The sequence below is a fragment of the Coloeus monedula genome, assembly GCF_965178545.1.
Source record: "Coloeus monedula genome assembly, chromosome: 2".
NCBI classification, from domain to species: Eukaryota; Metazoa; Chordata; class Aves; order Passeriformes; family Corvidae; genus Coloeus; species Coloeus monedula.
The window spans coordinates 34,546,580-34,574,527 of record NC_138782.1 but is presented as its reverse complement, the minus strand read 5'-3'; the positions used below and the strand labels follow the sequence as shown (position 1 = coordinate 34,574,527).

At 51.9% G+C, this 27,948-nt stretch overlaps 1 protein-coding gene across 1 annotated transcript; it reads right to left on the bottom strand.

The window, feature by feature from the left end:
• Positions 1 to 3,431: 3,431 nt before the first annotated feature.
• DRC5 (dynein regulatory complex subunit 5) lies at positions 3,432 to 27,885 on the bottom strand (the record flags this gene model as incomplete). Its single annotated transcript, XM_082303103.1, has 5 exons — positions 27,828 to 27,885; positions 10,082 to 10,340; positions 7,017 to 7,585; positions 5,502 to 5,951; positions 3,432 to 3,608 (listed from the first exon to the last, which is right to left on the bottom strand). Exons 2-5 carry the CDS (start codon positions 10,263 to 10,265, stop codon positions 3,432 to 3,434), a joined length of 1,380 nt encoding a protein of 459 aa, XP_082159229.1. The 5' UTR covers positions 10,266 to 10,340; positions 27,828 to 27,885.
• Between the last annotated feature and the right edge of the window lie 63 nt (positions 27,886 to 27,948).

Genomic DNA, 27,948 nt, shown 5'->3' with positions numbered 1-27,948 from the left:
GGAGCGCTTCATTTCTGAGCTGTCCCCTCCACCTAGGGAAGCCGATGCAGGGCTTGGCTCTGCGCCACTTCCCGTCTTCCCAGCCACATGAGCTCAGGCTTCATTCCTCTTCACTGCAACTGAAGAAGAATGAAAGGATCTAGGTTAGCCAAAAGTGCCCTGTCAGCAGGGTGGTACATGGGGCTAGCTGGTGACTGAGTTTGGAGGGAATCTGCTGCACACCGGGCACAGGTGCTGTAGGGCTGATGAATACAGCGCTGGGTCCCCAGCGATCGGGAGAGCTTGTGTCACTTGTCTGGGTGTGTTTCAGGCCAGGAGTGGTTGGCACTGTGTTTTAGAGGCGTGCTGTTTCCTCCTCACCCCACTATGCTGTCCCAGAGGCAGTGCACAGGACCCCCATTTTCCCCAGTGCTGTGGAACCCCATCCACCAGCACCTTGGCTGACTGTGCAGAGGACCAGCAGGTTCCAAACAGGCAGGGACAGCTCAGCCTGGACAAATCCAGCTCCATGGGAGCAAAGGGAGGCTGAACACAGCAACCATTTCTGTGCACAGCCTGTGCTCATCGTTGTGGCAGCCCGCTCCTCCTCCCCCAGTCGGTGCTCGAAATCAACCTGCCATCCTGTTTGTGACATATGCCAGTGTGACACCTTGCAAATCGATGCCTGTGTCTCTGTGAGCAGAAACCGCCAGGCTTGGGAAGCTGGCCACTGTCTCCTGCTGCCGTGTGCGCTCTGCTCAGAGCAGCAGAAGCCGGCCTCACCATCTGCTGCAGGAGGGAGCCAGCCGGGTGCCCCTGCTCCAGCCCAGTGGGACACCCACCAGCACAGCCCGAGTGCAAGCCCTCGTGTCATTCCCCCTTCTTTACCTTCCGGCCACCCCGTCTCTCATGGTCTCTCTGGCACAGACCCATGGGTGGGGGGATGCTCCCAGCTTGACTGGGGTCCCTCTTCTGAGTGCTGCTCATGCTGCGTTGGTGGGTGGTGGCATTGCCCAAGCTCATTATCTCCTCTAGATGGAGGCCCACAAATGACCCCCCCCTCCTCAAAGCCTGCCAGTGCCCCTTGGAGATAAAGCTCATGGGAGAGCTGAGGGATCCATTCTGGCCCTGTACTCAGCACAGAGTTACCAGTTGCCCACCCTGTGGTAACTGGACCTGGAGCTGACAAGTGATGCACCAACAGCAGGAATGTTCACACTCCAACAATCTGTTGTTGCTGTCTGGCCAGAGTGTGTGGTGTTTGAAATGGTTTCAACCCTTGCAGACTGGCAGATAGTTGACTGTTGCTCTTGGGTGTGAGCAAGTGGTGCAGGCTGCTTGGTTTGGACTTTGCTTTTTGGCCAAGAGATTGATGGGAGAGAGGGCAAAGAGTTCTCCAGGCAACAGCTATCTGTCCAGGCATTCCTGTGTGTGGCAGCCCAGGAGTGGGTTTGAAGGGTGCTTAAGTGGTGTTAATAGTCTCAGCTGTTTGCAGGAAAACGAGCAGTGAATATCCTGGAAAGCAAGTCAGCAGTTTATCTGGTGATGACATGTTTTCCCAAGCTGTTTTCTTTCCTTCCCTTGTCCTGACTGGCTTTGGTGGCCAATTCCTCCTCGTGTGTCTGCTAGCATGGCTGCAGGATCTCATTGCTCCCCTCCAAGCATGAGCTTTCATTGCACAACTGGCTGACCAGCTGCAGCCCTGTCCTTGGAGCTACAGGCAGGCTTGCCTAGGACCAGGCCACCCCCATTAAACCCCCACCCTCGCTGCTGGAGCTGTTGCTTCATCAGCCTGATGCTGATCTGGGTCGTTTCTGCTGTTTCTGAACATGAGTTCTCATCTCATTGAGGTGTGTCATCCAGTGAAAATATTTTGTAAATGCAAATAAAAATAAATTAAGTATATTCAATACCTCCGTCTCGAGGATGGGAAACAAGTAGTGGGAGATGCCCAGGTAGGGAGGTTTCACAGCTGCTGCTGCTGGTTAGGAATTCTTCTGGACGTAGCCCCTGGAGCATCCATCAATAGTTGGGAAGGGAGCTACACAAACCTGTGAGGGCTTGGGGCTGAGCCCTGTCAGCACCCCTTGTGTGGCCCTTGCTGTCAGGGCAGCCTCGCACTCCATCCTTTCTGATCTATATGGGCGTGACACAGTGCAGGTAAAGGTCCTGTTGGCCAGGGGCCGGTGGCACCGTCGGTGTCTGTATCCATCAGGCAGGGCAAGGCAGAAGCGGGTACGTGGTGAATAAATTCTTTTGTGAACACTGGGAAACAGTTTTTACTTTTCAACTCTGTCAATATGATCTAGCTCTGTCTGTCTCTCTATATATGTACAAACAGTATATCACAATGTTGCCTTTTTTGTTGGAAATATCAAAGTACAAAGATTGTAAACCAAATCGGTGTAATAAAAGTTTCAGATGATTCACTGAGGTGGTTGCCAGCAGTGGGTCTGTGAGCACTGGTGTTGGGCCGGGCTGGGAGGCATGGGAAGCTCCTGCACTGCTCAGAGAGCAGGAGGGGATGGCAGTCAACCCACTTGCTTAATTCCCTGATATCTCCTGAGCAGGGTGGTCAAAGGACCGACTCAGTCAAGCATGTGCCTTGTCCCATCCTCAGGTGACCACAGCCTGTAGAGCAAAAGGAAGCTGCTCCGTTTTGCTCCAAGCCCAAGGAAGCTGCACTGTTTCAAACTTGTGAGCTATGTGGGCCAGCAGTCCTGGAAGGACCCCTCTAGCTTGAAGTTATGCAGAACAGAGATTGTTTTGGACAGGTTTGCACAGAAGAGCACTACTAGGTAAGGTAAGCATCTGGTTGTAAGGAATTCACCTGTTGCAAAGCAGGCTAGCACTGATCAAAAGCAGAGCAACCCAAAGCAGGAAACCATGGTGGTGAGACCTCTTGATTTATTGAATTTATTTCTATTTACTGTTCACCACCCATATCAGACTCCAGACAGATTTTACTATAAATACAAATAGATTATTGAGCAGAGCAATAGCCAGAAAAAGCTGCTGAGGAACTAGAAACAACATTCCCTCAATCCTCTGTGCCTCTCACATCCTCCTCAGCAAAACCTTAAAGTTAGGTCTGGACTAGACCATTTAGGTGGCAGAGACTTCATCTTAGCTGCTTTAAAGGTGGAACAATATTCAGTTGCCTGAAGTAAGCTTGCTGCTGGAGCATATAAAAGCATCACAGGAGGTGAGATTTAGGGCGCAGTGAGAGAGAGGGCTTAAGGGGCAGATTGCTCTGTGGTGCCACTACAGTGTCTTGAGATCTAATGTCTGTCTCCAATTAAGTCTCAGGTTGGATGATGGGGGTCTGGGGAAGGCTGCTGTGGCAGCCACAAGTTAAGTGTTTCTCAGAAAAACAAATAAAACCAAGACCCTGAAGTAAAGTATTTCCAAGACTGCACACCCAAAGTTCATTGCTCCCTGGAGCATTTTATTCAGAGGGGTTCAGCAGTGGGGTGCTGCAGAGATCCCAGCCTCGCTGCTTCCCGATTGGCCCACACAATTTGGTGAATGAGGAAACCAGTCTCCTGTTCCACCTCTGTGTGGCGGAGATCAAGCTTGGTCAAAGTCTTGTTGTTTGCCAGCCCTTCAAGCAGCTGCTTCCCACCATCCTGCAAAAGGATGAGAGGGGATGGTTAAAGGAGGACATCCAAAAAAGAAGTGTATTGCTCCTTTTCCCTCCTCCCCAGGGCAACTTCTGCTGCTGTCAGTTGGAAGTGCATGAGATGGTGCCAAAAGGGATAAAGGCCTTCACCCACGTCCAAAATGTTGCTCACAGAAGTGCAGAGGAGGAGTGTAACCTTATGTAGCTCTCTGTGATATGACACATGCTAATGACTCCCTCTGGGTATGATGTCAGGAGTTCTCAGGCTCAGGCTGGTTAATAGCACGTCTGGCAATGATAACCTGAGAGGAGTCTGCTCCCCCAGCTTACTGCTGGCTGGGGACAAATGGATTAGAGGGCTGCTCCTCATCTTGGCAGTGGTGAGAGGCCCAGTACTGGCAGTTTTCTGCCTGGATGCCATTTCCCAGGCTGGGTTGGCTTTCCTGAGGGGAATATCTCATGTAACTTAAGACTAGCCTGCATGGGACAGAAGATGTGATGTAGCCTTAGGGAGGCAACTCGCTCTGAGACATTCCGCCCTCCTTCCATGAAGCACTGTATTTAGGGATGTGACAATTTGAACTTTTTCCCGCTGTTGCTGTTCTCTTTCAGGTACCAAATACATCTCCTGCCCCATCTCCTCCATCCAGATGGTCCCCTCATCCCAACACCCTGCCTCTTAGCCCTTTTGCCAAAAAGGGCAGAGCAAAAAGGACTGGGAAGAGGTCTCTTTTTAATGGGGTATGGAGGTCAGAATTGAATGCATCTCTAGCAAAACCCCCAATTTTCCCGAAGATAATACTACCAGCCAGCTTTTGGGCTGCCATGAAACTTCACAAATGGGTAACAGGAGAGCTCATCAGAAGGAAGATGCTAAACACAGAGATTATTATTTACTAAACAAAAGTCCTTCTATCCTTTCCAACCTTTGCCCCCTTGTATCATTAGACTCAAATGGTTTTCCACATCCCGGACCATAAAACTCAGAACTCACAAAAGGTTTTCTGCCATCAAATCCTTTTAAAACCCTTGTCAAACACATTGATGCCAATCTTCCTGCCAGCAGGGACAGCTGGTCTTGCTGTCTCTTTATTTGACAGTGAGAATAATTGAGGCAGCGCAGAAAGTTTAAAAGCCAGCATGATTGCTTTTGGCTGTCTAGTTTCAGATTTCTAAAGCTCTTTTTAATCAGCAGAAGAGAAGCGGTCTGGTTTGTGGGCATGTTGCATACTGCAGCTCTTAGGGATGTAGTAAGATCTGTGGATGCTCTTCTGTCTAGAAAATGTAAGCCTGTGTTTTAGGAGCCACTTACAAGCACACAGACACGACACCCCTGACCCACCGCACCACTCCAGGGCCGCAGGGTGAGTTAGAGAAGCTCAACAACCAAGCCAATTTTCTAACAGTCTCCTCTGAGCGTGTGATGGACAGGAGAAATTCTGGGAAGGGTGACACTATCTGTGTGCTGCTGAGTGACAGATGGCACAGCAGATCCAAAGCACAGAGGATATGCGTGAGACCCTTATCTCATGCCGCCTATCATTAACTACGCTCATGTGTGCGAAGCGTCTGTGATTCTTTCCCAGACATGCTTCCTGGTTTTCAGTTTCCTGGGGGGAAAACCCCTCTCTGCCCAAAAGCCCAAAGCCTCAAAGACAGATTCAGCCCTATGAACAGAGCTAGATGTAACAAGTGAGGTAAATGCATGTTCACGCACAGAAGATGTCCTTCTCCTTCCTCACATCTGCTAGTCTCTTCCCTGCTCACAACTGATTGTTATCCTAGCAAGAATGCAAAGTGAGGGATGCATTTGCCTCTGTGGCTTTGAGACAGGCTCAGCATCTGCTTTGCAAGGCCACCACACAGGCTCACAGAGGGAGGGAGAAGAGGCTTCTCTTACCAGCCCCAGGTGGTTGCATGAGAAGTTGATGCTTGTCAGAGTGGTGTTCTGAGCCAGGACTTGGGAGAACACTGCAGTGGTTGGCTCTGACACGTTATTACTTCCCAGGTGGAGGGACTTCAGGCTGGTGTTGGTCAGCAGGGCACGGCCGATCGCCTCCCCGCCTTTGTCCTCCACGAAGTTGAGGCGCAGATTCAGGGAGGTCAGGGTGGAGCTCTCAGCCAGGCCTTGAGCAAGAGCCTGAGCTCCCAGGTGACAGATCTGGTTGTTACACAGATTGAGGGTTTCTAATCTGCTGTGGCTGATCAGCTTGCCGAGAGCTTGTGCCCCGTTGTCCCTGATGAGATTGTGGGACAAGTCCAGCTCCAACAGGCAAGGATGATCCAGCAAGTTATGGGCCAGGAGCTTGATCTTGTCATCATCCACTTTGCTTCGTGTCAGCTTGAAAACCTGTGGGCATAAAACCCAGGGTCACTAAAGCACTTGCTTTGGACTGAGCTTTGTACAAAACCCTCAGGGAGCTAAACCTATGGTCCACCAGACAGGATTCATCTCCCTTCACTTCAGACACCTTTAGTTAGCAGGCTCAAGTAGTTGCTTTCCTAGTGGGGAGATACTTCCAGCAAGCAGGGCATGCCACTGATGTCCCATGCCTATTCTAGGGAAAAAGGATTTGTCTCCTGGAAATGCGTGTTCCCCTCCTCTGACTGCAAAAGATCTCTCACTGGGGGCTAAATTAAAGCAAGATAAAGCTGTCCAAATGCTTGCAGCAACTAGCAGCAGAACCCACTCCAGTTCACAGTCAAACCTGTCTGAATGAACATGTGCACCAGTGGTAACCACAGTGCAATGTCCTGTGTGGCCAGGGCATCTTAATAGTCACAAGAGAGGTAATTTCTCTTCTGGAAGCCTTGAAGACATATTTCCCAAAGCCTGCTGATCTGCCAAAGCAGCTCACTCTGGCTCCACTCTGGATAGCAATGCCCGTTGCTGTTTTGGAGGGGCTGAGTATCTGCACTGCAGTTCCCACAGAGCTGAAGATATTGTTAGTGCTTAGGAGGAAAATCCCTCATTGCTCTAAGGTAAGTGTGACTGTTTCCCCATGCTCTTCTTGGGGGTCTTTGCTCCTCTGGGAGAGGCTGACATGTATTTACTGAGCAAAACTACCAAAAACTCCTTATGAAAGGCTCCCTCTGGACTTCTCCTCTCCTCCCTCCCAGAACTTCATGAGGAGTTAGCACAGTGGAGTGCTGCTGTCCCTTATGCTACAAGCAACAAGTTTTGTGGGAGCAAGTATTTTTCTCACTGATCCTCTGACAACCTGTTCTAACAAGGACATGGCAGAACAAGATACTCAGCACCAGGCCAGCAGGTTAACATCTCTTCACTCTGACAGACTCTGTAACTTGCAAAATGAAGGGTGTTACCAGCAAGCAAAACTGGTCCCTGTATTTCTATGCACAGGCAATTTGAAGATCTAGCTGAGGGAGTTAGGTTCAGTTTGGGGTATATTACTTTCAAGTTATGGCACATCTTCACGGCAGCAGCCAAGCTGAAGCAGTCCTGCTCAGTGAAGTTAAAGAGGCTCCACTCAAAGTTCATGCCACAGCTCTTCACACCATAAGTGAGATGAAGCTCTTCAAGGTGAGGGAGAGCAGTAATGAGATCTTTCAGGTCGTAGTGATGCGTGTAGGCCTCATTAAAGTTAGCATCCTCCTCTGTGTCAGCGAGGTCATTGCTCTCCTCCTTTTCATCCACCCGCACAGGTGGCAGGAACTGATCAATCTCCAGTTTCCGCACATAGCCTTTGCAGAGCGGGATGAGCTCTAGGACCTTTTTGGGGTCCGTGGTGCTGGGGATGAAAAACTTCAGAATGTTCTCCAGGTGACGTTCAAAGAACATCCGTTTCCAGCTGTCTCCGTAGTTGGAGATGTCACACACTTGCCAGCGCTCGATACAGCACCTCTTCCAGTAGTCCTCATGGCTTACTATGTTGGCAGTCACAGTGAGTGGAAGGCTAGTGGAGAGCCTGTCCACCACCTTCCTTTGGTGCTCAGGCAGAAGATAGTTCAAAATAGGGTTCTCTGGAAGGGATAAAAAGAATGAGAGGTTAGTCTGGGTGTAGGAACAATTGCTGGCACTATGGTTCTGCCCGGGCCCCCAGCTGTGTACCCATGCCCTCCCCTCTGCTGATACTGGCTCTCTTCTCGGCTGCCAGAGGCTGGAGCACAGAGCTAAGCTGGCAGAAGACATGTAGGATTCATTTGTACATCTCCATATACGATTTCTAACTTTTACAATGAAACATCAGCGTAATTGGGTTTACTCTCATAATATTTGGGAACTGCGCCAGAAACTGAGCTCCCTATTTAAACTTAGTTTGAATGCAGTTTGTATTCAGAGCAGGAATTCTGCTCCCAAGAGAACTAATTCAGCCTTACAGAGATGGGAGAGCTTGGCCTGCCATTTGCTGAACTTTCTCCCTTTTGATTTCTAAGCATATTGAAGAACAGTATTTGAAAACAACTGTGTGCTTTGCATGCAGGTCCTTGTGCCTATTTATCTTAACTAAAGCATTGGTCTCATCTCAGATTGATTCCTGTTCCTTTTTGCTGAGGCATACTCCTAGCTTTTAGGTCCCTCTTGTTTAAATAAAAGTTCTGTTTTCCCAGGTACTCTTTCCCCTGAGTCTCTTTCCCAGTGCTTGCCCTAAATCTCAGATGTCTTTTCTGGTAGAAGTTCTTTGTGACAAGAAATGCCAGAGAAAAGCCACTTGTACTCACACCATGAATATCAGGTTACGTATACACAGTTGTGTTGAGTAACAGAAATCATCAGTGGAGTGTCTGTGCATGGGAAACCAGATTATGAAACACAAAGTGGGGTTAGCTTTATATTTCCTCTGTTTCTGTGGCATTCCCTTCCTAAGAACACTGACAGTTTTACCACAGCCTCTTCCTGGAGTCTATTTTTCAGTGTCCTACAGCTGACACTGCAGTGACCTTCTCTTCTAAGTCCCACGACACAAGCAGAGGTGGGACACATATGGGCAGGGCTGGACTAGCTTCACTCGGGCTCCCTCAGGCCACACTGTGGGCAAGGTGCAGCCTCACAGCTCAGGTAACAGCACGAGGGTCCCCATGACAATGAGCACACTGCTTTTATGCGTGCACAATGCAGGTCCCATGCATTTGGCATCAAACTGAATGATCAGGCTGATAGGGCTGCAAGGGTGTCCCAGCTCAGACCTGTTGCTTCCAAGGAGACCGGGGGATGGGCAACCCGGTGTGCCATGACCTTCCTAGAAAGCATGTCCTGCAAGGAACAACTCTTCCAGGAGCAGTGTCCTGCAAGGAACAACTCTTCCAGGAGTGGTGGCAGGCCTCCCTGGGCAGCAGGTGATTTCAGCAAGTGTAGCGATTTCTCAGCTACAAGTGATTCCAGCTCTTGTGATACAGCTCTTTGTGAAATCATCCAAGGTGAACTCGGGAACAGAGAGACAGGAGCCTTTTACAGCAGTTCCCCAGAGGTAGCCTTTATTGTCCAGCAGTCCCTGTGAAGGGGTTGCCAAGGACAAGGCTCCCTACATCAGGGCTAGGGGGCAGAGGTTATATGGGGTAGGCAGGGGGTGGGGTAGAAACCAACTAGTCAACTGGGTTCAGGCTATCACCATATAGAAACAAGGCATGCTGGGGGTGGTTCACTTTCTCGCCATGACCCAGAGGAAGGTTGCTTATCTCTGGGGAAGATCATCTTGCCCTCAGACCTCTCTTCTCCAAGGGAGAGCAGAAGGCTCTTGTGCCAAGGGCTCCCGGCCCTCCACACAGACCCTCAAGTACCATCAGCTCCTGGCACAAGGCAGCACTGAGCTCCTCTGTACTGTCTTACAGTCCCAGTGTGGACATTGCCTTAAAACTATCTTTGGTCTTTGCTGCCACTTCACTGAGTCAGCCAAAAAGACAGGTAGGCCCTTTTTTCCCCCTCCCAGTCAGTTCTCAGACGAGATATGCTTCTTCTGTTTTGCTGTGTTTCATCAGTCCACCTGCTTCAAAAGCACATTCCCTGCCTGAGGATATAACTTGTCACATCACCACCAAAAGCCATGGAGGAGGGCTGAGCCTGTGAGTACAATACTGAGATGATAGCTCCTCTGGGCAGGGAGCAATTCTCCATCTCTTTGTACAGCACTCAGTACAGGGCTCCATCCTCGAGCGCTGCCCTAATGTGTATATGAATCAAGAGCAGGAAACAGCAACTCCACAGCCCCGGTCATGGTTGAGGTGAGTCCAAAAGAGCATGGATGGAAGAAGATGTGATAGAACAAGGTCAGGACGGAGTCCCATCCTGGACAGCAGCCCAGAGGACTACAGCCATTGCTGGAGTGTACAAGTGCATACTTAGCAACTAAACAGTTTGTTTAACTGGCTGCCCAAGGGGATATTTCTCCCCATCTGTTCCTTCGGCAGGGCTGGGTGCCACACTCTGCCTTTCAGATGCATCTGCCTGCCTTGTTGACCCTCTGCTCTCTGGGACTGACCCTCTCTCTCCATGTGCCCTAGAGTAAATGTGCTCCCACTTACTTTCGAAATTGTGAACGATGTGCTGGATGCAGAGCTCAGTGAGGTGGGGGACAGTGACCAGGGACCAACTGGGATCCTCAGTGATGCAGCGGCGTGTGTAGAATGAGCCATCAGCGAGGTTGGCCTGAGGTGGACATGATGGGGGAATGGCTGTGCTCTTGTCACCAGCTGCTGGCTGCTGCATCCTGCTCAGGACGTAGTTCTCCTTCAGGAGAAGCAAGCGGAAAATTCCTTGAGAGAGTCACCACCACGTGTCTGCCTGCAAAAGAAAAAGGCAGCTTTAGAAAGAAGCCAGCAATAAGAATGGTCAGCTCACACTGCTGTCCTGTAACGCGCTTGACCTTTGCCTGCCTCCTCTGCTTTGGGCTGGAAGCACTGCAGCCAAACAACTATTACTCAGCCTCATCTTTATACCCTGCCCTGTGCAAAGAGGTCTCTAGGCACCACATGCAATAAGAAGATAATAACGTGGTGCTAATTCAGAGTGTTGTTGAAGAGGATGGATGGGAATTGATTGTTTACTGTCTTTCCAATAAAAGTAATAGGGGAAGATGGCAGGAGCTGGGTGTAAAGCAAAGGGTTCTTCATACAGGCTGCAGCTGAACTGGGGAATTCCTTGCCACAGGATGTTGTGGATGCTAGGAGTCTGTGCAGACTCTAGGAAAAGTCCATGCAAGAGAAACCCTTTGAGAAGGATGAAATGCACAGAAGTCATGTGGCTCAGAGTGAGCAGCTGAACACAGCTGGAGGTGGGGAGAGTGCTGGAGGAAAGAACACACACTTGCATTGCTTTTCTACTCTTCTCTACGTGTCTGTTTCTAGCCACTGTCAGACATGGGTGTTTGGGCCAGCTATCCCCTGCTTTGATCCAGTATGCCTGTTCTAATGACTCTCTAAAGACAGATGCTTTACAGGTGAATACATTATAAGTGTATTCTTTTTCCTGCTTTCTTCATTATTCTCCAGCTGAACTCCTTCCAAATATCCATTAATTGATGAGATGGGTCAGACCTGTTCAGACCACACTGAGCCTAAGCAGATATGAGCTAAAAGCCTGGAGCAGAAGGAAGGATGCCTGGTCCTATTAACTTTGCAGAGCTTTCCCAGACCAAAGTTTTCCATTTGCTGTTTCCTATTGCAGCCTCAAGGCTTGCACTCTCAGACATCAGAATCCCACATGTGTGGTTATTGCCTGGAAGTCCTAATGGTTCTCTAACCAGCCAGTCTGAAAGAGGCAGAAAAGACACCAGGAAGGAATCATCCACGTGAGTTCTGGGTTCCACAAGAGCATTTAGGTCTGGTGAGCATCCCCCAGGGCATACAGACCCACACTGATCCTTACTGGGGCTAACTGGACTTAACATGGCTGCAGCACAGGGCTGGGCAGTTACAGGCTGCAGGAGACCTAAAAGAATCATGAGACAGAGGTGGATGGCAATGTCAGAGGTGAGAACACCTTCCTGAAAGACCAAGAGGATTCCTTAGGGCAGTGGTGGCCTTGCACCACCATAGGGTAAAAGGATCCTGTGGAAGGATAACTGCCATGTAGTATCTTTGGCCACCATATCCTTCACCTGAAGGATGGTTTGATCCCAACCAGCTCCTTTGTGAGGGATGTGACCCACACAGTGGTCCCTAGACGAACCATTTTAGTCCTTCCTTCCCCTGCACAAGGTTGCTCCCTTCACCTCTGCCTTCCCAGCTTCTGTCAGCACTGCCCTCTCTCTCCCTGAAAGCTTTGGAGCTGGCTTTGCTAGTGTTATTCCCTCTGCTCCTTCCCCCTCCAAAAGGCATCTGAGGAAGGGCCTGCAAAAGAGGGAAGAGAGGAGATCTGTGAAATGCTGAGGTCTAGAGGAGAGGAGCAAATGATTCATGCTGCAAATATGTCAGCAAAGGCTTCTTCAAATGCACTTGAGGCAGGCCTGAGAGTGACAGTCAGGAAAGGGTGGAGATGGCAGTGGCAGGGCATTCTCTGGCCTAGAGCAGGAGGAGGAAGGGTGCCAAGGGCAGGGAGGCTGTATTTCCTGGGAGGCAGTGGTGTACAGATGACAAAGGTAAAGGCTGTAGAAAAAGGGAGCCTGATCTGAAGAAGGGTGGATGTGGAAGGAGAAGGAATGAGTGATAGGGAGCTGTGAGGATAGACTGGGAGTCCTTTCCCTGCAAGGCTCCTCATGCCCTAAGGAAGGTGCTACGACATTGGGCCACCTTTCAGGGGGAAGAGAAGAGGCCTGATTCTCCACAGCACATTAACACAGCTGAAAACCAGCTCCTGGTGCTTGATGGACTTCAGTGGAAGGACAAAACACAGCTAGAAGGCAGTGAGGTGGCATTAATAGAAGTGACTGGGAAAATTGTTTTCTCCTTGCTCAGTCCTTTGTCCTATTCAAAAAGCATCTGTATCATTTTGTCCCCCAGGCCAATCACAGCTAATTGGAGCTTCTGATGGCTTTCCTGACCTTTTGGAAACAATCACTAAAGGCCAGCTGTTGGGGGGAGCCAGTGCAGCATTGGTGGCCTAGGATTATTCCCTGTCTGTTCCAGCAGATGATCCGATTGCCTGTTTACTGAAGGCAGGTTCATTTTCAGAGGGTAGGTAACCCATGGCACATGCAGGGCTGCTGAGTGGGCTCCAAGAGTCAAGGCAGGAGACACAGCTGCCCTGAGGCAGAGCTGTCCAGGCTGCTGAGAAGCTTTCCCTTGATCTGAGCCCCAGAACAAGCCAGCTCAGCTGACTCCACCATCCCTACTTGTCATTCACTATAAGGCCAACAGGAACAAGGCTGCAAAGCATCCAGATCAACCCCATGCCTGTGGTGCCAAGTCTGACACTGAGCCACTGCTCCCAGTATATCCACTGCCACCACGCCAGCATGGTGAACACACCTGCCAGGTGCCCTCACCACCAGTGGAAGGGCCTCCTTCACTGCACACCCTCTCTGCCTTGGCTGCAGGAGTCTCACCCAGCCAGAGCTGACACACCAAGCCAGTTTCCAGAGACAGGTTTGCTAAGCACGTATTTAAACACCGGGAAGCACTGTAATTCAGTATCAATAAACCAAGCCAACAGCGTTAATGCACGCTCCTTCCCACCTGCTCTATCAGTCACCTATCCTAAAAAAGATTTATTAGATGATATACAATGAATGGAACCATGTAGTAAATTCCCAGGTTTTGTCATTTAACACCCAGATCAGACTGAAAAGTAAATAATGCTAGAACTTCTTAAAAAAAAAAAGGAAATCACACTTCCTTTCCCCAGGAAGAACTGACAGAAACCTACTGACACAATCAAATTATGCTGCTACTAACATGCCTAACAAACCTTCTTCAGCTGAACCTGTTTTGATCTGGAACTAAAAGATTTTTGCTCTTTTCATTCACACCAAATCCCAGAGAGACCAAAAAAGAAGAGCTGCATGGAAACTGGTGACCTTTGGCTGATGCTCCTACCAGCATTACAGAGACCCAATAAATGGAACAACTGTAAACACTGTGTTTACTGGAGAGTTTGTAAGAGCAGGATAAATTATTTCTGAGGGTGGTTATGCTCCAGCCAAGATTGCATTTGCACTGAAGCTCCATCTGCCCATTAATTGAGGAAGCTCTTATGCCACTGCAGCAGCACCCTGAAAATGCCAGTTGTTCTGCAGGTGTGCTGGCCTTTGTGCTGTTACCTGCAGTCCAGGCAAGCCAGCCTGAGTCTGGCTAACACCACTGATCCCACTGACACCTGTGGGGACTTGCCATGCTCTGTGGCACTTCCAAAGCCTAATGCTAAGTGTGCATTAGGACACCATGTTGCAGGCTAATCCAGGGGTTGAGACACTGCAATGAGCTTTAAGTGAGTTAAAAAAAAAAAAAAAAAAAAAAAAAAAGGACCAAATGAGGAATCTATTTAGCTTCAGATATAATGAAATTTGTCTGTAATGGGAGATTGGGCAGAGTGAGGCCAGCTGGCCATTTGGGAATTTGGTTAATGTCACTGCTGTAATCCAGGCGGTGTGAAGGGCCAAAACTGGTCCTGGATCTATCTCTGTTAGCATGATCTGGGAAGAGCCACTGCCTCAGTGGGATGTCAGAAAAACGAAAGCCCTTTCGGGCCTGAGCACTGCCCACCGCCCCGGCCGCGGAGAACGCCTGGATGCTGCTGAACGCCGCGGCCCCCGCCAGCCCCCCCAGCCCAGCTCCATGGGATGCGGGCCCTGCGCTCCCCCCTGCCAGCCAAGCTCTTCTCCAGAGACCCCGAGAGGGAAGAAAACCCCTTAGCGCGGCCGCTTCGTTACGAATCAGACCTGCGAACTGCCGGGGGAAGAGCCCGGCCACCGGCACTGGGTGCCCCCAGCCCCGGCAACGCGGCGAGAGCACCGGGGCGTCAAACGCGAGGGTCCCTCCCGACCCCTGGGCCTGGGGACTCGGCTGCCGGCTCTGTCCTGCTGCTGCGGGGCAGGGGACGGGACCAGGGCCAGCCCGGCCCCCGCGCTCGCCACCGCCGCTGTCTCCACGGACGCGGCCGTTGCCGGGGCGGGGCTCGTGGCGAGCGGGGCTCGTGGCGAGCGGGGCTCGTGGCGAGCGGGGCTCGTGGCGAGCGGGGCTCGTGGCGAGCGGGGCTCGTGGCGAGCGGGGCTCGTGGCGAGCGGGGCTCGTGGCCGGGTCCGGGCCAAGCCCACGCAGGGCGCGGTGCTCCGCGGCCGCTGCCACACGGCCTGCCCGCTGCCAGGGCTTGCGGGGCGGCAAAGACCAGCGGGAAGGCAGAGGGACGGGATTTGGGATGGCGCAGCCCGTCACCACGCCCCGCTGCAGCTGCTGAGAGTTAGTGCCGGCTCCCTCTTCCAGCACGGAGGAGATGTGTGAGCTCACCACCACGCTCCACGAGTGCTGGGCGGGGTAGGGGGGGGGGCACTTGCCGAAGTCCCGGACGCTCCTGCAGCAACAGCAGCTGCTGCGACACCATGGCATCATGGAAAGAATGGGGCAAGGTATGTATTGTGAATGGTTCGGTACCAGGCAGTGTTCAAAGGGTGAATACATCGCTGTCCTCGAGTTACCTGTTTCCTTGCATGTTTGTATTGCTAAAGGTACGCTGTCTGTGCCTAAAATGGGCTTGCTTCAAGGCCTCATATTTTGCGGCAGAATGACATCATAGGCAGGTCTGAGGGGGAGGAAAGTAAATCTGAGAACTCCACTGATGGCAAGAAGATCTTGGTCCATCTGCTGCATGTTTGTCTCTTCTCCTTGACCTGATCTTTTTTTCATTCTGCCATTGAGCATCCTCTACAGAGGTGGGGAAAGACCAGAACCTTCATCAAGGCACATACCGTGCTGTGGAATATACTGAGTAAACAAAGGGATGAAAACATGCATCTCCTCTTTCCCATATCTAAGCATTGCAGTATTTGCCAGCCTGAAACATGTCTTTTACTTCTTTGGAATGCTGACGCACTCAGTAGTGGGCACAAGAGGAGTGCAGCCAGCCTGTGCCCTGTGGGAGCATACATAACACTGGTGCCAGCTCTCATGATAGTCCTGCAAGTCCCATAATAGCTGGCAGTTTTAGGAAGCTGTGCTGACTTTCATATAAAATTTACCTCCTGGTCATGAAGAAGATGCTAAAAACATGATCCCAGATCACCCAAAAGGCTCAGCAACAAAACAATAAATGCAAAGAGGCATAGATGGAAAACAAAAAGGATCAAGACTCTGAGGCTTCCTTTGTGAGTTTCAAAGATGGGAGGTTAGACCTTGGCAGCAATGTACTTCTTTTTCTAGGTGTGGCCTGATTCTGTCACTCAGCTCCCCAGAAGACAGTGACAGCACCTGTGAGTCAAGCTGGTGTTGAACACAGTGGGGGTGTCAGAAGCCTTGTAAAGCCCTTCACAAATGCTGGCCTCACACTGGCCATGTTACTCCTGGGAACACATCTCCAGGGCTTTTGAGACCTTGAAAAGCAGAAATGAGAACAACATAAAACTAGAGATATTTTCTCTTGCAGTGATTTCCATGTACACATTTGGCCAGACTCCTGAACTGCAAAGGAGATAGCCAAGCCAGGTCCAGAGAAATAGCCCCCCTGAGCTGCCTGCATAACAATGATCAATTTCTGAGCTGAGCCTTCAGCAAACCATCAACACTGAGGTTTTTAGCCCACCTCACAGCTAATATAATGCAAATGTCATGTTTGGGACACTTCATGGTCCCATGGAGTCTGCCCAGTCATTGATTCCCAGAGACAAGAGTGCCCAATATTATGGTCTGTTGTCAAAAGGAGTGTAGACATCAGTGCTGTTCCCAGTGGGGTGTGCAGTGGCAGCTGCTCCTTAAATGCTGTGGAGTAGGGATGCAGCGTAAAACACTGCATCCATTCCCATTCCCGTCCCCACTGCTGACATCTGAGAGTGGGGATGAGGGAAGGTGCTGCTTCCTGGCCCTAGTGACTAAAGCAATGTCCTACCAGCAGACCCCAGGTGCCCTCTGTATCCCTCCAGCTGCCAGGTCTCAGGTTTCCCCCGGAGAGCACCTGTGATGGTGTTGTGCATTATCAGCTCTGCCAGCTTTGCCTGGAGCCGGAGGACAGTGTAACAACAGTCAAACCTCATATCACAACAAATAAATTGGACAGAAGCCAGGTCCTGCAGTGCCTTGTGTCGGAGGAACATATCCCACAGGGCATCTTCTGCTGCTAATGTGAAGGTTCAGGTGCTGTTCTGGAAACATAGCTATGGCTGTAGGGTGACAACCTTTTTTAGTGTCCCAGCATGATGGGCTAGAAACGTTATCCTCCCTGGCTTTGCCCAGCCACCAACACACCTTGCAGCCAAGCACTTCTCTTCTCCCTCTCCGTCTCCCTCTCTCTCTCCCTCTCTCTCTCCCTCTTCTTCTTTCCTTCTCTCCCTCTCTTCTTCTCTCCAGTGGCACCAGCACCAGCTGTCTCCTCAGGGACTGCAGGAACATGTCTGGTGAGCTTTCTGCCCACAGCAAGTAGCAGGTTGTTTGTTTGCAGTGGCAGCTGGAGGTAGGAGGAGTGGAAAAAACCCCTCTCTGTGCACATGTCCTCCTGGTCAGCTCTGCTAGAACATCTCCTGCAGCCCTCTGTGTCCTCACATCACACCATGATGGCCAGAAGTCACCAAACCAGTCCAGGATATAATTTCATTTGAGTCCTGTGCTCCATGTGGGGCAGCCTCTCTAGCTGATGCCCCTAGCAAGGTAACCTCCATCTGTCAGATGTGGTTCATCTCTCCGTGGGGAAGAACCATGGGCACAGCTGAAGGTCAGGTTTGAGTGGAGCCCATTGGTGTTTGATGTCTGCCTGACATCAAAGGGATTCATTAGGGTAGGAGCCAGCAAGGTTTGTCCTTGGCACTGGTGGAGTCCTCTTTCATGAATGGCTTCTACCCTTTCAATGAGGAGCACAGAAATTGCCAAAACTGGGCGCGACTCAGAAAATTGAGCGTGCTGAGGAGCAGGAACTGGCTCCAAAGCTCTATTTCCAGGCCTTCCTCTGGCTGGCTCCCTGCAGCTCTTGCTGAAAAACACTGCTTACAAGCAGCTAGCAGTTCCTGGAGTCCTGGGGGAAGCAGCAAAACAAATGACATCCTGGAAGGAGGAAAACTGCCCCTGTACAGCCAGTGCTGAAGGATGGGTGAGAAGGATGCTCTCTGTGCTGCTGCTCTCCCAAAGCTTTCTGCTCTCCCTGGGTCCCAGCAGGAACCATGCAGCTGCTGACAGCTATTAATAGATGGGGAGAACGTGGGCTCTTTTTCCTACTGCTTCCTGGGATGAATGGTAATTACCCTTAATGAGACTGGATTTGGTTCTACCTCCTACCTTCCAGCCCCCTTGCCTGTGCTGGCAGGGAGAGACCAACCCATCTGCTGCCTGCACTGGTTCTGTGGGGAGCAAAGATTGACAGCAGGAGTGGAGGATCATCTCCCCGGGACATCCCACCGGCCTTGCTTGTGGATGCTGGGCACAGGGCAGGAGGCAGAGCCCACCAGCTGACAGGCTGCAGCAGCTCCCCTCAGCCTGGCCTTTCCAGTGGCACACAGGAGCCCCGTGGGGGGTGAGATAAAGGATCCCACCCCAGGCTGAGGGTGCGGGTGGCTTGGATGCTCTCTTTGAGATTAATTAAAGAAACAAAACAGGGGAATAATCAGGGGATTTGGCCTGTGCTATGGTTGGCATCCCCATCATCATGCATCACCCCAAGGTTTGTGAAAAGAGGTATCCTTCCTCCCTTGCTGGTGTAAAACCAGTCCCAGAATATTCCTGGACTTGGCCCCCATCTCCCACAGGGCACAGTCTAGCTGCTGTAGGGTCAATCAGGATATGATCTGCACGAGGGGGGTGGTTTTGTTCTTCTCACACCACTGCACCTCTGGCCTGAACTCTAAAGGTGGAAGGTTTCCTCCGTTCAGGTTACTTCAAAAACACTGCATAAATAGTGCAGGAGGTCTTCTCCATCTACTGGGAGACTGTGCCTCCCAGGAATCACCTCCAAGTAGATGGAAGCAAATGTAGATGGCTGTTAAATCGTTCTTGTACATCCCAGACTCTGGCTCTGGGCAGGACATCCTCTGCATTAGTGTTTGCCCAAGATGCTTGCTAAGGCTGCACTTCACTAACCCCACCTCTGTGCTGTCCTGCCCACCTGAACAGCCACAGTGCCTCAGTGTATCTGTACTGCTCCCTGAAAACTTAGATTTTTCCTCACTTGGTTCAGCTTAGCAGCTGGTAACACTGTCCACCATGGGGAACCCCTTCCCTTCACTGACCCTTGCTGCTTGCAGCAGGGAGAGAGGAAAAAGACTGTGCCATCTTGCCAAGCTGAAACTTCCCAGGCAAGATTTTTTATTTGCCTCTTAGTTTTTAATTAGTTTTTTTTCCCAGATCATATGTTTTCTTGACTGAATCAAAAAAACCTTCCTGCAGGCAGGATCTGTGCCCACGGTCCTACTGGTTCCCATTTGCAAACCCCTGCCCCTTGCTTCTGGAGCCATTTCTTTTTCCCTCTCTCTGAGATCCCTCCAACGTCAGACCAGAAGTTCCAAGTCCCTCTGCTGACTCCCACTCAGCCCCTTGTGTTACATCCAAGTGCCAGATGGCCCTCTAGGCTCGGGAAGGAGCTGTGCCAGGCTCCCCTCCCTTTCTCTCCACCCTTCAATCTACGGAAAAGAGACAGAGAACCAGCACTGCCAGATTTCAGGCTGCTGTGTTTGTGCCAGCTTCTGTGGTCTTCAGCCCCAGTTGTGGTGGGATTGACATGGGACATCCTGGCACAACCCTGGAGCAAGGAGTGCCAGGGAAGAGAGGACCTACTCTGAAGCTCCTCTCTGTGCCCAGCTCTGTGTTATAACTAACAACCGATGCCGGGGACACAGCCACAGCCACTGCTTCCTCCATGCTCCCCTGGCCCTGCTTCCGTCCTTTCTTGTTGGAAAATTTCTTGTTTGTCTGGGGTTGCTCACCAGCACTGGGTAACTGGCTGCAAGGGTAGGTGCAGGTCTGCAGGTCTGAAAGTTTAGCAAGCTCCTCTTGGGCAGGACAAGTGCCCAGGCCCCCTATATTGAAATGAGGAGGAGGAGGGGAAAAGCAGAGCAACTCTCCTACCAGAAAGTGGGTCACAGAAGCTGTGGGCAGCAGAAACACCCTGTTTGTGAGCTCTGCTGGGAGCATGGGGCTGTGTTTGGACAGCAAAAGGAACTTGGGAAGGATGTGCTCAGATATTCCCAGCCTTTCTGCTTCAGATAGCTGCATTAGCACAGTGTCTGCTGCTTTTGGCTCAGAACTGGCTGGCCCCTTGAGTAATCTCTCCTTTCCTGGAGGGACTCTGGCACTTTTTCCTGGTTCTTCTTGATACTCAGGGATGGGCATCTCCATTAGCAATGCCTGGGCTCTAGGGTCTCTGCTGTCACTATTGTGTCACAGCAATCCCCATAGGTCCTGTCCCTGGAGCATGTGTCTCCTCACTGCCAGGTTGCTGTCGCTCAGCTCCTCGGAGGGGATGTGGAAAACACATCCCTTAGCAGAGTCCAGGAGGAGACATGCACGGAAGATATGAGATGCATCATGCTGCAAGAGGGCAGGTCATGAGGGAGGTAGTTAATACAGAAACGCCAAGATGTTGCTAGCCCTCCTCCTCAATTCCTGGTGGATGGGGTGCTGTTGTGTCCTTGCTGTGGCCAGCTTCCCTCAGTTGTGCTGGTCACATTCTACCCTGCCCTTTCCACATGGCTGCTGGCTGCAGGGCTCTGTGACATGGAGGCATCAGCACTCGACAAACCTGGCAGCGGGCGCGTGAGCCAGGCTGGGGTGCCATGCGGGAGAGGAGAGCTGGCTGCATATTTGATTGGAGGAGGGAAAGCTTCTAGTTAGTGAGTTCTATTCCTGTCTGGGCTTATTGCAGACTTCACGACATTCAGAGCAGGTGTGAAGCTTTTCCCTTACCAGGCTGGGGATGAGAGTTAGTGGGAGGCTGTTTCCCAGCACTCTTATGGAGATGATCCATTGGTTTTGCATGGTCCCTTTTTTTCCACAGGATGGTCCATGATTTGCATTTTAACTTGTGACTCTGTGTCATTCCCTTCCCTACCCCAATTTCCACCTCTCCTTTTTGTGCTGTATTTAGATAAATCCAAGTGCTTGCGAGCCTGTAGGTGCTCTAGAGGGATGTGAAGCAGGATCGGGTCCTACAGCACAGGCAGTGCACATGAAAACCCCAGGGCAGGCAGTGCAGCCTCCTTCCATTGTGCGGCCACCAGAAAGCAGCTCAGAGGTCTATGGTCCTGGTTATATTTGAAATGAGGGCAACATCCCTGCTTGCCTTATTTACCTCCAAGGCCAGCTTGGCTGTGATATCCCGTGCAGAGAGACAACCAACATGCCTCACAGGTAGAGACCCCTTCCCTTGGAGCTGGGGATGCTCCCTGGATCCTGACCCACAGAAGAAGGAGAGGAGTGGGAAGGGGATCAGCTGGGCTGCGTGGGCTGGGGAGGTGGGGGCACCTGGGGAAGGAGGCACATTTTCCATCTCTCAGAGCCTTGGTGTGCCCCAGGAGCAGCTGCATGTATCTTGTATCAGGAGCTGCAGGGCCTGGTGTAGGGCAACTTGCAAGGAGCAGGAGGGGGCCCTGTTCACTCCATCACAGCGAGAACAATGTCGGGGCGGTCGCTGTGGTGGGAGCTGGACGCTGATGGGATAGGACAGCCAAGGGCTGCTGAGTTGGCACTGTCCTTTGGTGCCCTCTTCCCAACCCAGCGGAGCCCAGCACCGGTGGAGCTGTGGAGCTGCCAGCTGCCATCACTGTCCCTCCAGAGCCATGCTCTGTGACAGATCTGCTTCCTGCTGCTGCACCCAGCTCCCGGGCACTGCCTGGCCTCACTGCAGGGGCTGGGGGCCATGGCAGAGCCACAGTCCCCTTGGTGTTCCCTTTAAGGGCGAGGCTGGTGGAGCAGGGCCCCAAAGCATCTTGCTGTGTGCTGTGGGGAGCTGGGTGCCCGCTGCCAGATGCCCCCTGCTCCAACTCTCTGCCACTGCCTCCCTGAAAGTCTCTGCTGTGTCCAGCAGCACTGCAGGGCAGCTCAGGGAGAACCACTGCGCTTCCCTCTTGTGCCCCATCGCTGCATCCGGATTACACTGGCAAAGGAGCTGGGCTGACATGCTGTAGGCTGTGCCTGCAGCTGCTGAACCAGGCTGTCTGGAAACCCTACATCTGAGGATTTGTTCAGGGGTCAGAGATTGCCTGATGCCTGCAGGGTGCTTTTGAACCCACAAGGAACAACCTGGAGTGTTCCCAAGGACTTCTGCAGTGCCAGCAATGTGCCAAGCCCAGCTGCTGCCTCTGTGCCTCGTCTGTCCCTGGGTTATGCCTTGTGGTGCTTCCTCCCTCCTTTCCATCCCTGCTTCTAAGTCCAGCTGTCCCCCTCTACTGTAAGGCCTGTGGCTCTGCCTGCTAGGGCCAACTCATCCTGCTCAGCTGTGGTTTTTGACTGCACTGCTTGGTGGGTCTGTTCTTCTTCCATCTCCCTGGCTGAGTGCCCGGGGTGATGCTGCTCCCCCAGGGCAGGAACTCCAGCTGCAGAGCCCTCACTTGCTGTCTTTTCAACAAAGAAATGCCAGTGTGCGAGCTCCATGGCCCTCAGATGTGGACAGGGGGGTCTCTTCTCCCAGACCCTCCCTCCGGCAGGGAGTGGTGGTGCCCATGGTGGGGACACCCCAGACATCCCAGCTCATCCTGCTGCTGCAGTGCTGTGAAAGCCAGCAACTCTTGGGTCACTCTTGGGGCAAGCAGCTCCAGCAGGAAACTCTCCTGGCTCTCTGGATGTCCGGTCTGTTCCAGGTGGGTGATTCCTGTGCTTCTAACAAGGCAGGGGAAGAAAATTAAAAGCCCAAGTGAGCAAAGCAGCCAGGCTGAGCTAGGAAATGTCAGAAATGCCTCTGTCAACACTGCAGCTGAAGCAAGCAGGCAGGCAGGCAGCTTCTTAATTATTGATGGTGCTTATAAATAAATGCTGGGGCAGGGAGGAGAAGGTTATAACAGAGCAGAGGAGCCACTTCTGGGTGGGGGAGGGAACCTGAGAACTTGCTTGTTTTAAAGGTCATTTAGTTTTGCCTCTGTTTCCCCTTTTTTTCTGTGAAACTCAGTGATATTTGAGTCGGTGGATTATCTTCCTTGTGCGTCTTCTTCTTGCACCTTCCTAACCTGGCCAGCCAGGAGGAGGAGAGAGGAAAGACAGCAGTGAGAGAAAGAAGGGGGAGGGAGGAAGGGAGGAAACACTGTGTGGAATGTGGGACAAACAGGCAAACGAGGAGACAACAAAATTAGTAGAGCAGCAAATCCCAACCCGAGTGTAAATAATTTTTCACCATGTGAAAAGAAGGTCTACGTAGGCTCAGATTTATCTTCCTGTTCCTGGAGCTCAAGCCCAGGCAACCTCTGATTCAAAGCAAGAAGAAAGTGCGTGACATGAGGCTGGGCAGGGACTAGAAGGAGATGCAGGGATCTTGGTTGGGGACTGGAATAGTAACCCAGTGTCTGCATAGCCTCAGGGACTTTTGCAGCAGGCTCAGGGTGGAGTGTCCCAGAAAAAACAGACCATCTGATGGCAATAGTTCTGGGATAGGGATCCCACAGCCAGCTGAAAACACAGGAGGGGTTTTGGGTTAGGATTTTGGACTGGAATTACAGCAGTACTTTGAGACTGACAGCCCCCATGGGAGTTTTAAGTGACTGTATGGTAGGGCTTCACAACTCCAGAAACGCCCCAGCTTACAAAAGTGAACACGCAGGCCCTGGGTGCAATAGGGACTCAGGCACAATGGAGCTCCTTCTAGTCTACACCACAGCAGACCCTACAGGGTCACCTTCCACCCCCCACCCAGTCGCAAGGGAGCCATTACATGTGGTGGGCAGCAGCACCCCAGTGCCTGCGGTGGGTTGTGGGTATAGCTTTGGGTATAGCTTTGCTCATCTTTCCACTGGGGCCTGCCATGGTTGCACACCTGCAGGATGAGCAGCTCTGCAGTGCCCGGGAGATGCAGCAGCACATGGCTCTCTGGATGCAGACTGGGTAATACCATGGCAGCCTCTCTGCATTCCCTCTGTGCTGACACCCTGGGACCCCGCAGCCACCCTCCAGTGACGCAGAATGACATCAATAAATCAAAATTGAGGCCTCGATGGAAATGGGCTGCTCCCTGTCAGGAGGGTGGGCTCAGTAGCAGGGTGCTCCTGACAACAGTTGGGGTGGTGATGGGGAGCAGACGTAGGGGGAAGCAGAAGCATTCTCCCAGCCCTGTGGGTTTACCTGGTGCTTTCTGGAGGAGAGAGGAGGTTTGGGATGCAGCTGAGCAAGTCACGCCTCTCTGTAAGTGGCATGGAAACGCCAGCTGCAATCCAGGCTGAGGAGCTGAATGCAAAGTGCCAGTGCTCTCACACAGGGAACCAGCTGGCCGTGAAGGGCACACTGCAAAGGCGGGCTGCTGGGATTCCCCAGGAAATGCCTCTCCTGCCTCCTTGGGCACTCAGCATGTGGCTGTGGACAGCGTTCTCCTGCAGTGGAAACTTCCTTCTCCCCAAAAATGCTCCCCAGAAGCTGGGGACCCAGGATTGGAGGGGTGATTCAGCCATGGGCTGTCCCTGCCCAGCCCATGGTGCCTGTCCCACAGCTGAATTCCTCTAGCACAGAGCCATTCCCTCCTTTCCCAAGCATCTGGGATGTGGAAGGTGAGCAGCAGCACCAGCTCTACGTAGCCCTGAGCTGCTCCCAAGGGATGGGAACTCTTGCCTCACCGCGGGTGCCAAGTCCATGGCTCCCCTCCGCAGCCTCGTGTGTGCTGTGCAGGAGCTGCCCACGAGTGGGTGCTGGCTGCTGCAGGAGCAGGGAGCCCACAGTGCACGGCAGCATGAGGGTGAGAGCCTGCAAACATAACCCAGAATCCCACAGATACGTGGATGCGTGGCTTCCTGGATTACACATGTACATGTGGGATGTGACCAGCTCAGTGCACACTACCACTACGCAGGCAGAATCACAGAATCATAGAACAGTTTGGGTTGGGAAGAACCTTTAAAGGTCACCTCTGGTTCCCTGCCCCTGCAGGGCTCAGCTTGGACACGCTACATTATGTTTGGTGTCTCTGGGAGATGGCTCAGCTCCAGCTGTGAGGGACCAAGCCCCACAGCTTTTGAGCCCGTGGCTCAGCAAGCTGTTAACATGGCTCAGCCCTGATACTACCACCACAATCCCAGGACCTTCCTGAAGGGAGTCCTATGGCACCCAAGGTGCAGCATGTCAAGGCCCTTGGGACAAGCAGCTTGTCCCAGGGCTTGGGGTGGCAGAGGTGCCTAGGGAGAGCTGGGCTTCTCCCAGACACTGTGTGCCAGCCTCCCACTCTGCAGCCCAGGCTACTGAGAGTGAAGCTCCTGGACCAAGTGCATGAGAAGAGACGTGCAAGTACTTTCTGCTCCCCTTTTGCCAATGTCAGGTAGTTGCTTGGGGTTGAGGCTGGCAAGCCCTTGCATTGCAGGTGCCCTTAAGGGACCTCGGGGTCCATCTGGCCTTATGAAGGTGTTGCCAACCTGACAGCACACGCTCACAGCAAAAACCCCATCGTCTTTTAATTAGTTTCCCACTTCCTGCTGTCCCTTCTGTGTGCATTGTGTTTGGATGTGCAAATGTATGCCCAGGATACTGCTTGCACCTTAGCTCTTTGATGTTTGTAAGGGAATGCAGGCTGCAGTTTTGGCCAGAGAACTCTATTTCAAACTTGTGTTTCATTTCCTGAAGCCTTCCCAGCTGAACATTGCCTGCCCTGCTGCTGACATACAGGGCACGCCAGACACAAATGTGGCAGCTCCTGCAGCTGCAGCACAGGATGTGAATGTCTTGTCCTCCTGCAGCAGGGAAAGAGGAGGATGGGATGTAAGTCTGCACACTGGGACTTCACCAGGAGAACGACAGGAAATGGCCTTTCCTAGGATCAGCAGCAGCCTGGCACAGCTGCAGCACAAACACCAGCGTTTCTACTGCAGCGACCCACTTTACCAGCCTGAGATGATATGGGCACCATGGATGCCTCCACAGAATCACTCTTTGGTAGGATAAGATCCATTTTCTCCTTCAATTCCAGAGCAGTTTTAGTGCTACTGGACTTACAGAATCAGGATTTGGTTATTCTGTGATGTCATTGATTCTTGCAAGCTCAGGAAGGATATGGGAAATACTAAGTTTCATGTCTATAAAAGCCAAGAGCAGCAAAAGAGGAGGAAGAAAATTGGGTTCCCAAGACTGCCCCAGCTGAGGCAGAAGAACACCACTGCAGCAGCTGCATCTCTGCTTAGGGACCAGGTGGTTTTTAAGGTTTATAGGAAGGTGGTGCAGAGGATGCAGCAGCCCTGGGTGTGTTAGGTGCTGAGGCTGCTGCAAATACCCTGGGAACAGAGAGTAATTTTCCCATGGAACACAGGAGGGGATAAACAGACCTGGAGTGCCAAGGCATCAGGTCTTTGCTGCTCACTCACCACACAGTGCTGAGAGCTCAGCAGCTCCCACAGTGGACATGGATCTCCTTCCAACAGCTCTAAGAGCCACCGCTCTGTGGCACCTCCAGCAGCAGCCCTTGGCCTTCCAGGGGAGTGATGTCAGGGGCTCAGTAAGGGCAGCACCCAGACCTCTGCCCCTTAAGGGGTTGGGCAAAAGTCTATGAGGTCAGTGGCTTTTAAGCTAACAATCAAGCCAAAGCGGGTTAATTCCACAAGGCTGCTGCTGGCAAGCTCAGGCTCTGCTTTTGGAGCATCATGCAGGAGCAGCTCAAGCCAGCATTCCTCTCCTCCTCCTCACACCTACTCTCCAACACCTAGAGGAGACATCATCTCCTGTAGCAGCTATTAATACAGTAACACAACAGCACGCGGGGAAAGTGCTTTCCCAGTAACACAGAGCGCCCTTTCCCACCCCCTCCTGGTGCTGCTGTGGCCTGAGTCAAACACAGGAACTGTGCAACACCAGGCACCAATGCTGCTTTCAGCTGATAGCATGAGCCATCCTCTGGGACTCCACACACCCTCTCCAGCACCCTACCAGCCTTGTCACAAGGGCCCCAAAGCACTGGGCTAGGTGTTCCAGCTCTGCCCAGTGCTCAGATGCAGGGATGTTAAGAGCACCAGTAGCACCACTGCATCCAGAAATGGAAAGAAATTTGAGAAGACACCAACCTGCTCTGCCACAGTGGAATGCAGGCAGGCTCTGGGATGAGCAGCAACCTGCCCCACTTGCAGTGATGAAAGAAAGGGGCCTATGCACCCCTCTGATGGCTGAACTCTTGGCAGCAGGGGCAGATGCCCTGAGACCTTGGCTCACAGATCCCTTTGCAACAAGCCCTGCTTTAAGCTTCCTGTCTGGATCAGTAAATGCTGCTTCCAAAGGCTTAAGGTCTGCACTCTTGCTGTAGCTGTCAGTGATTTGGGGGAGAAGGGGAAGACAGTTGGGAGCACCACCAGCCCCTAAAGGCTCCGCATTCCTTCTGCCTTTGAGCCCTCACACTTGTATCTGGCACTTTCCAATGCAAAACCAGCTGCTGGCACTTGGCAAAGATGAGTAGGAGCCACATTAAGCCATAGGGACCACATATGAGATTTTGGGCTGGACAGCCACTGAGATATTGAAGAAAACCCCTTCTCTGCTAAGGATGCCCCGCAAAGTCCACGTTCCTTTTTCCCCTGAGGTAAGCTGTTCACTGAAGAAAAGGGAAATGAGGCTCTGCTCACAGCAGCTGTTCACCCTCCCTCAGGCAGACAGTTAAGTGGGAAGCCTCTCATTTGGACATGGCCATTCTCCACTACCTCCTCTTCACTAATCTCTATCTGTGTGACAGCCATTTCCTGCTACCCATCCATCAGCATCACTGTGCTTCTTGCCCTCCTCCCTCTCTCTAAAAGCAGGCAGCTACTGGTCCTCCACCTCCCTTCACAGTGACAGGCAACCCTACCTGCTGGTGGAATTCATCTGTGTCAGGCTGCTGTTGCTGCTCACAGGGTGAAAACCTGCTTGTATTACTATACCGTTGCACTTTTGCCTCAGCTACGATTTGTGATCTCTATTTAGGTCAATACTGTATCTGAAATAATGATGCTTTAGCCAGGAGCTCTGACCATCACTCTAACACTGAAGTCTGAAATGTCTTTGTGAATTGAATTTACTGGGTCCACCACTGCTTGTGAAGAATAACCAGTTTATGAGACCTGCTCACCTCAAGACAAAGCATCCTGCTGCAGGCACTTCCATGCTGCAACACAGCAACAGTTCCCATTCTCACAACTTGTAAGATCAGTTGTTGGTTTTTAGGTAGGAGCTGGTAAGAAGCCAGAAGA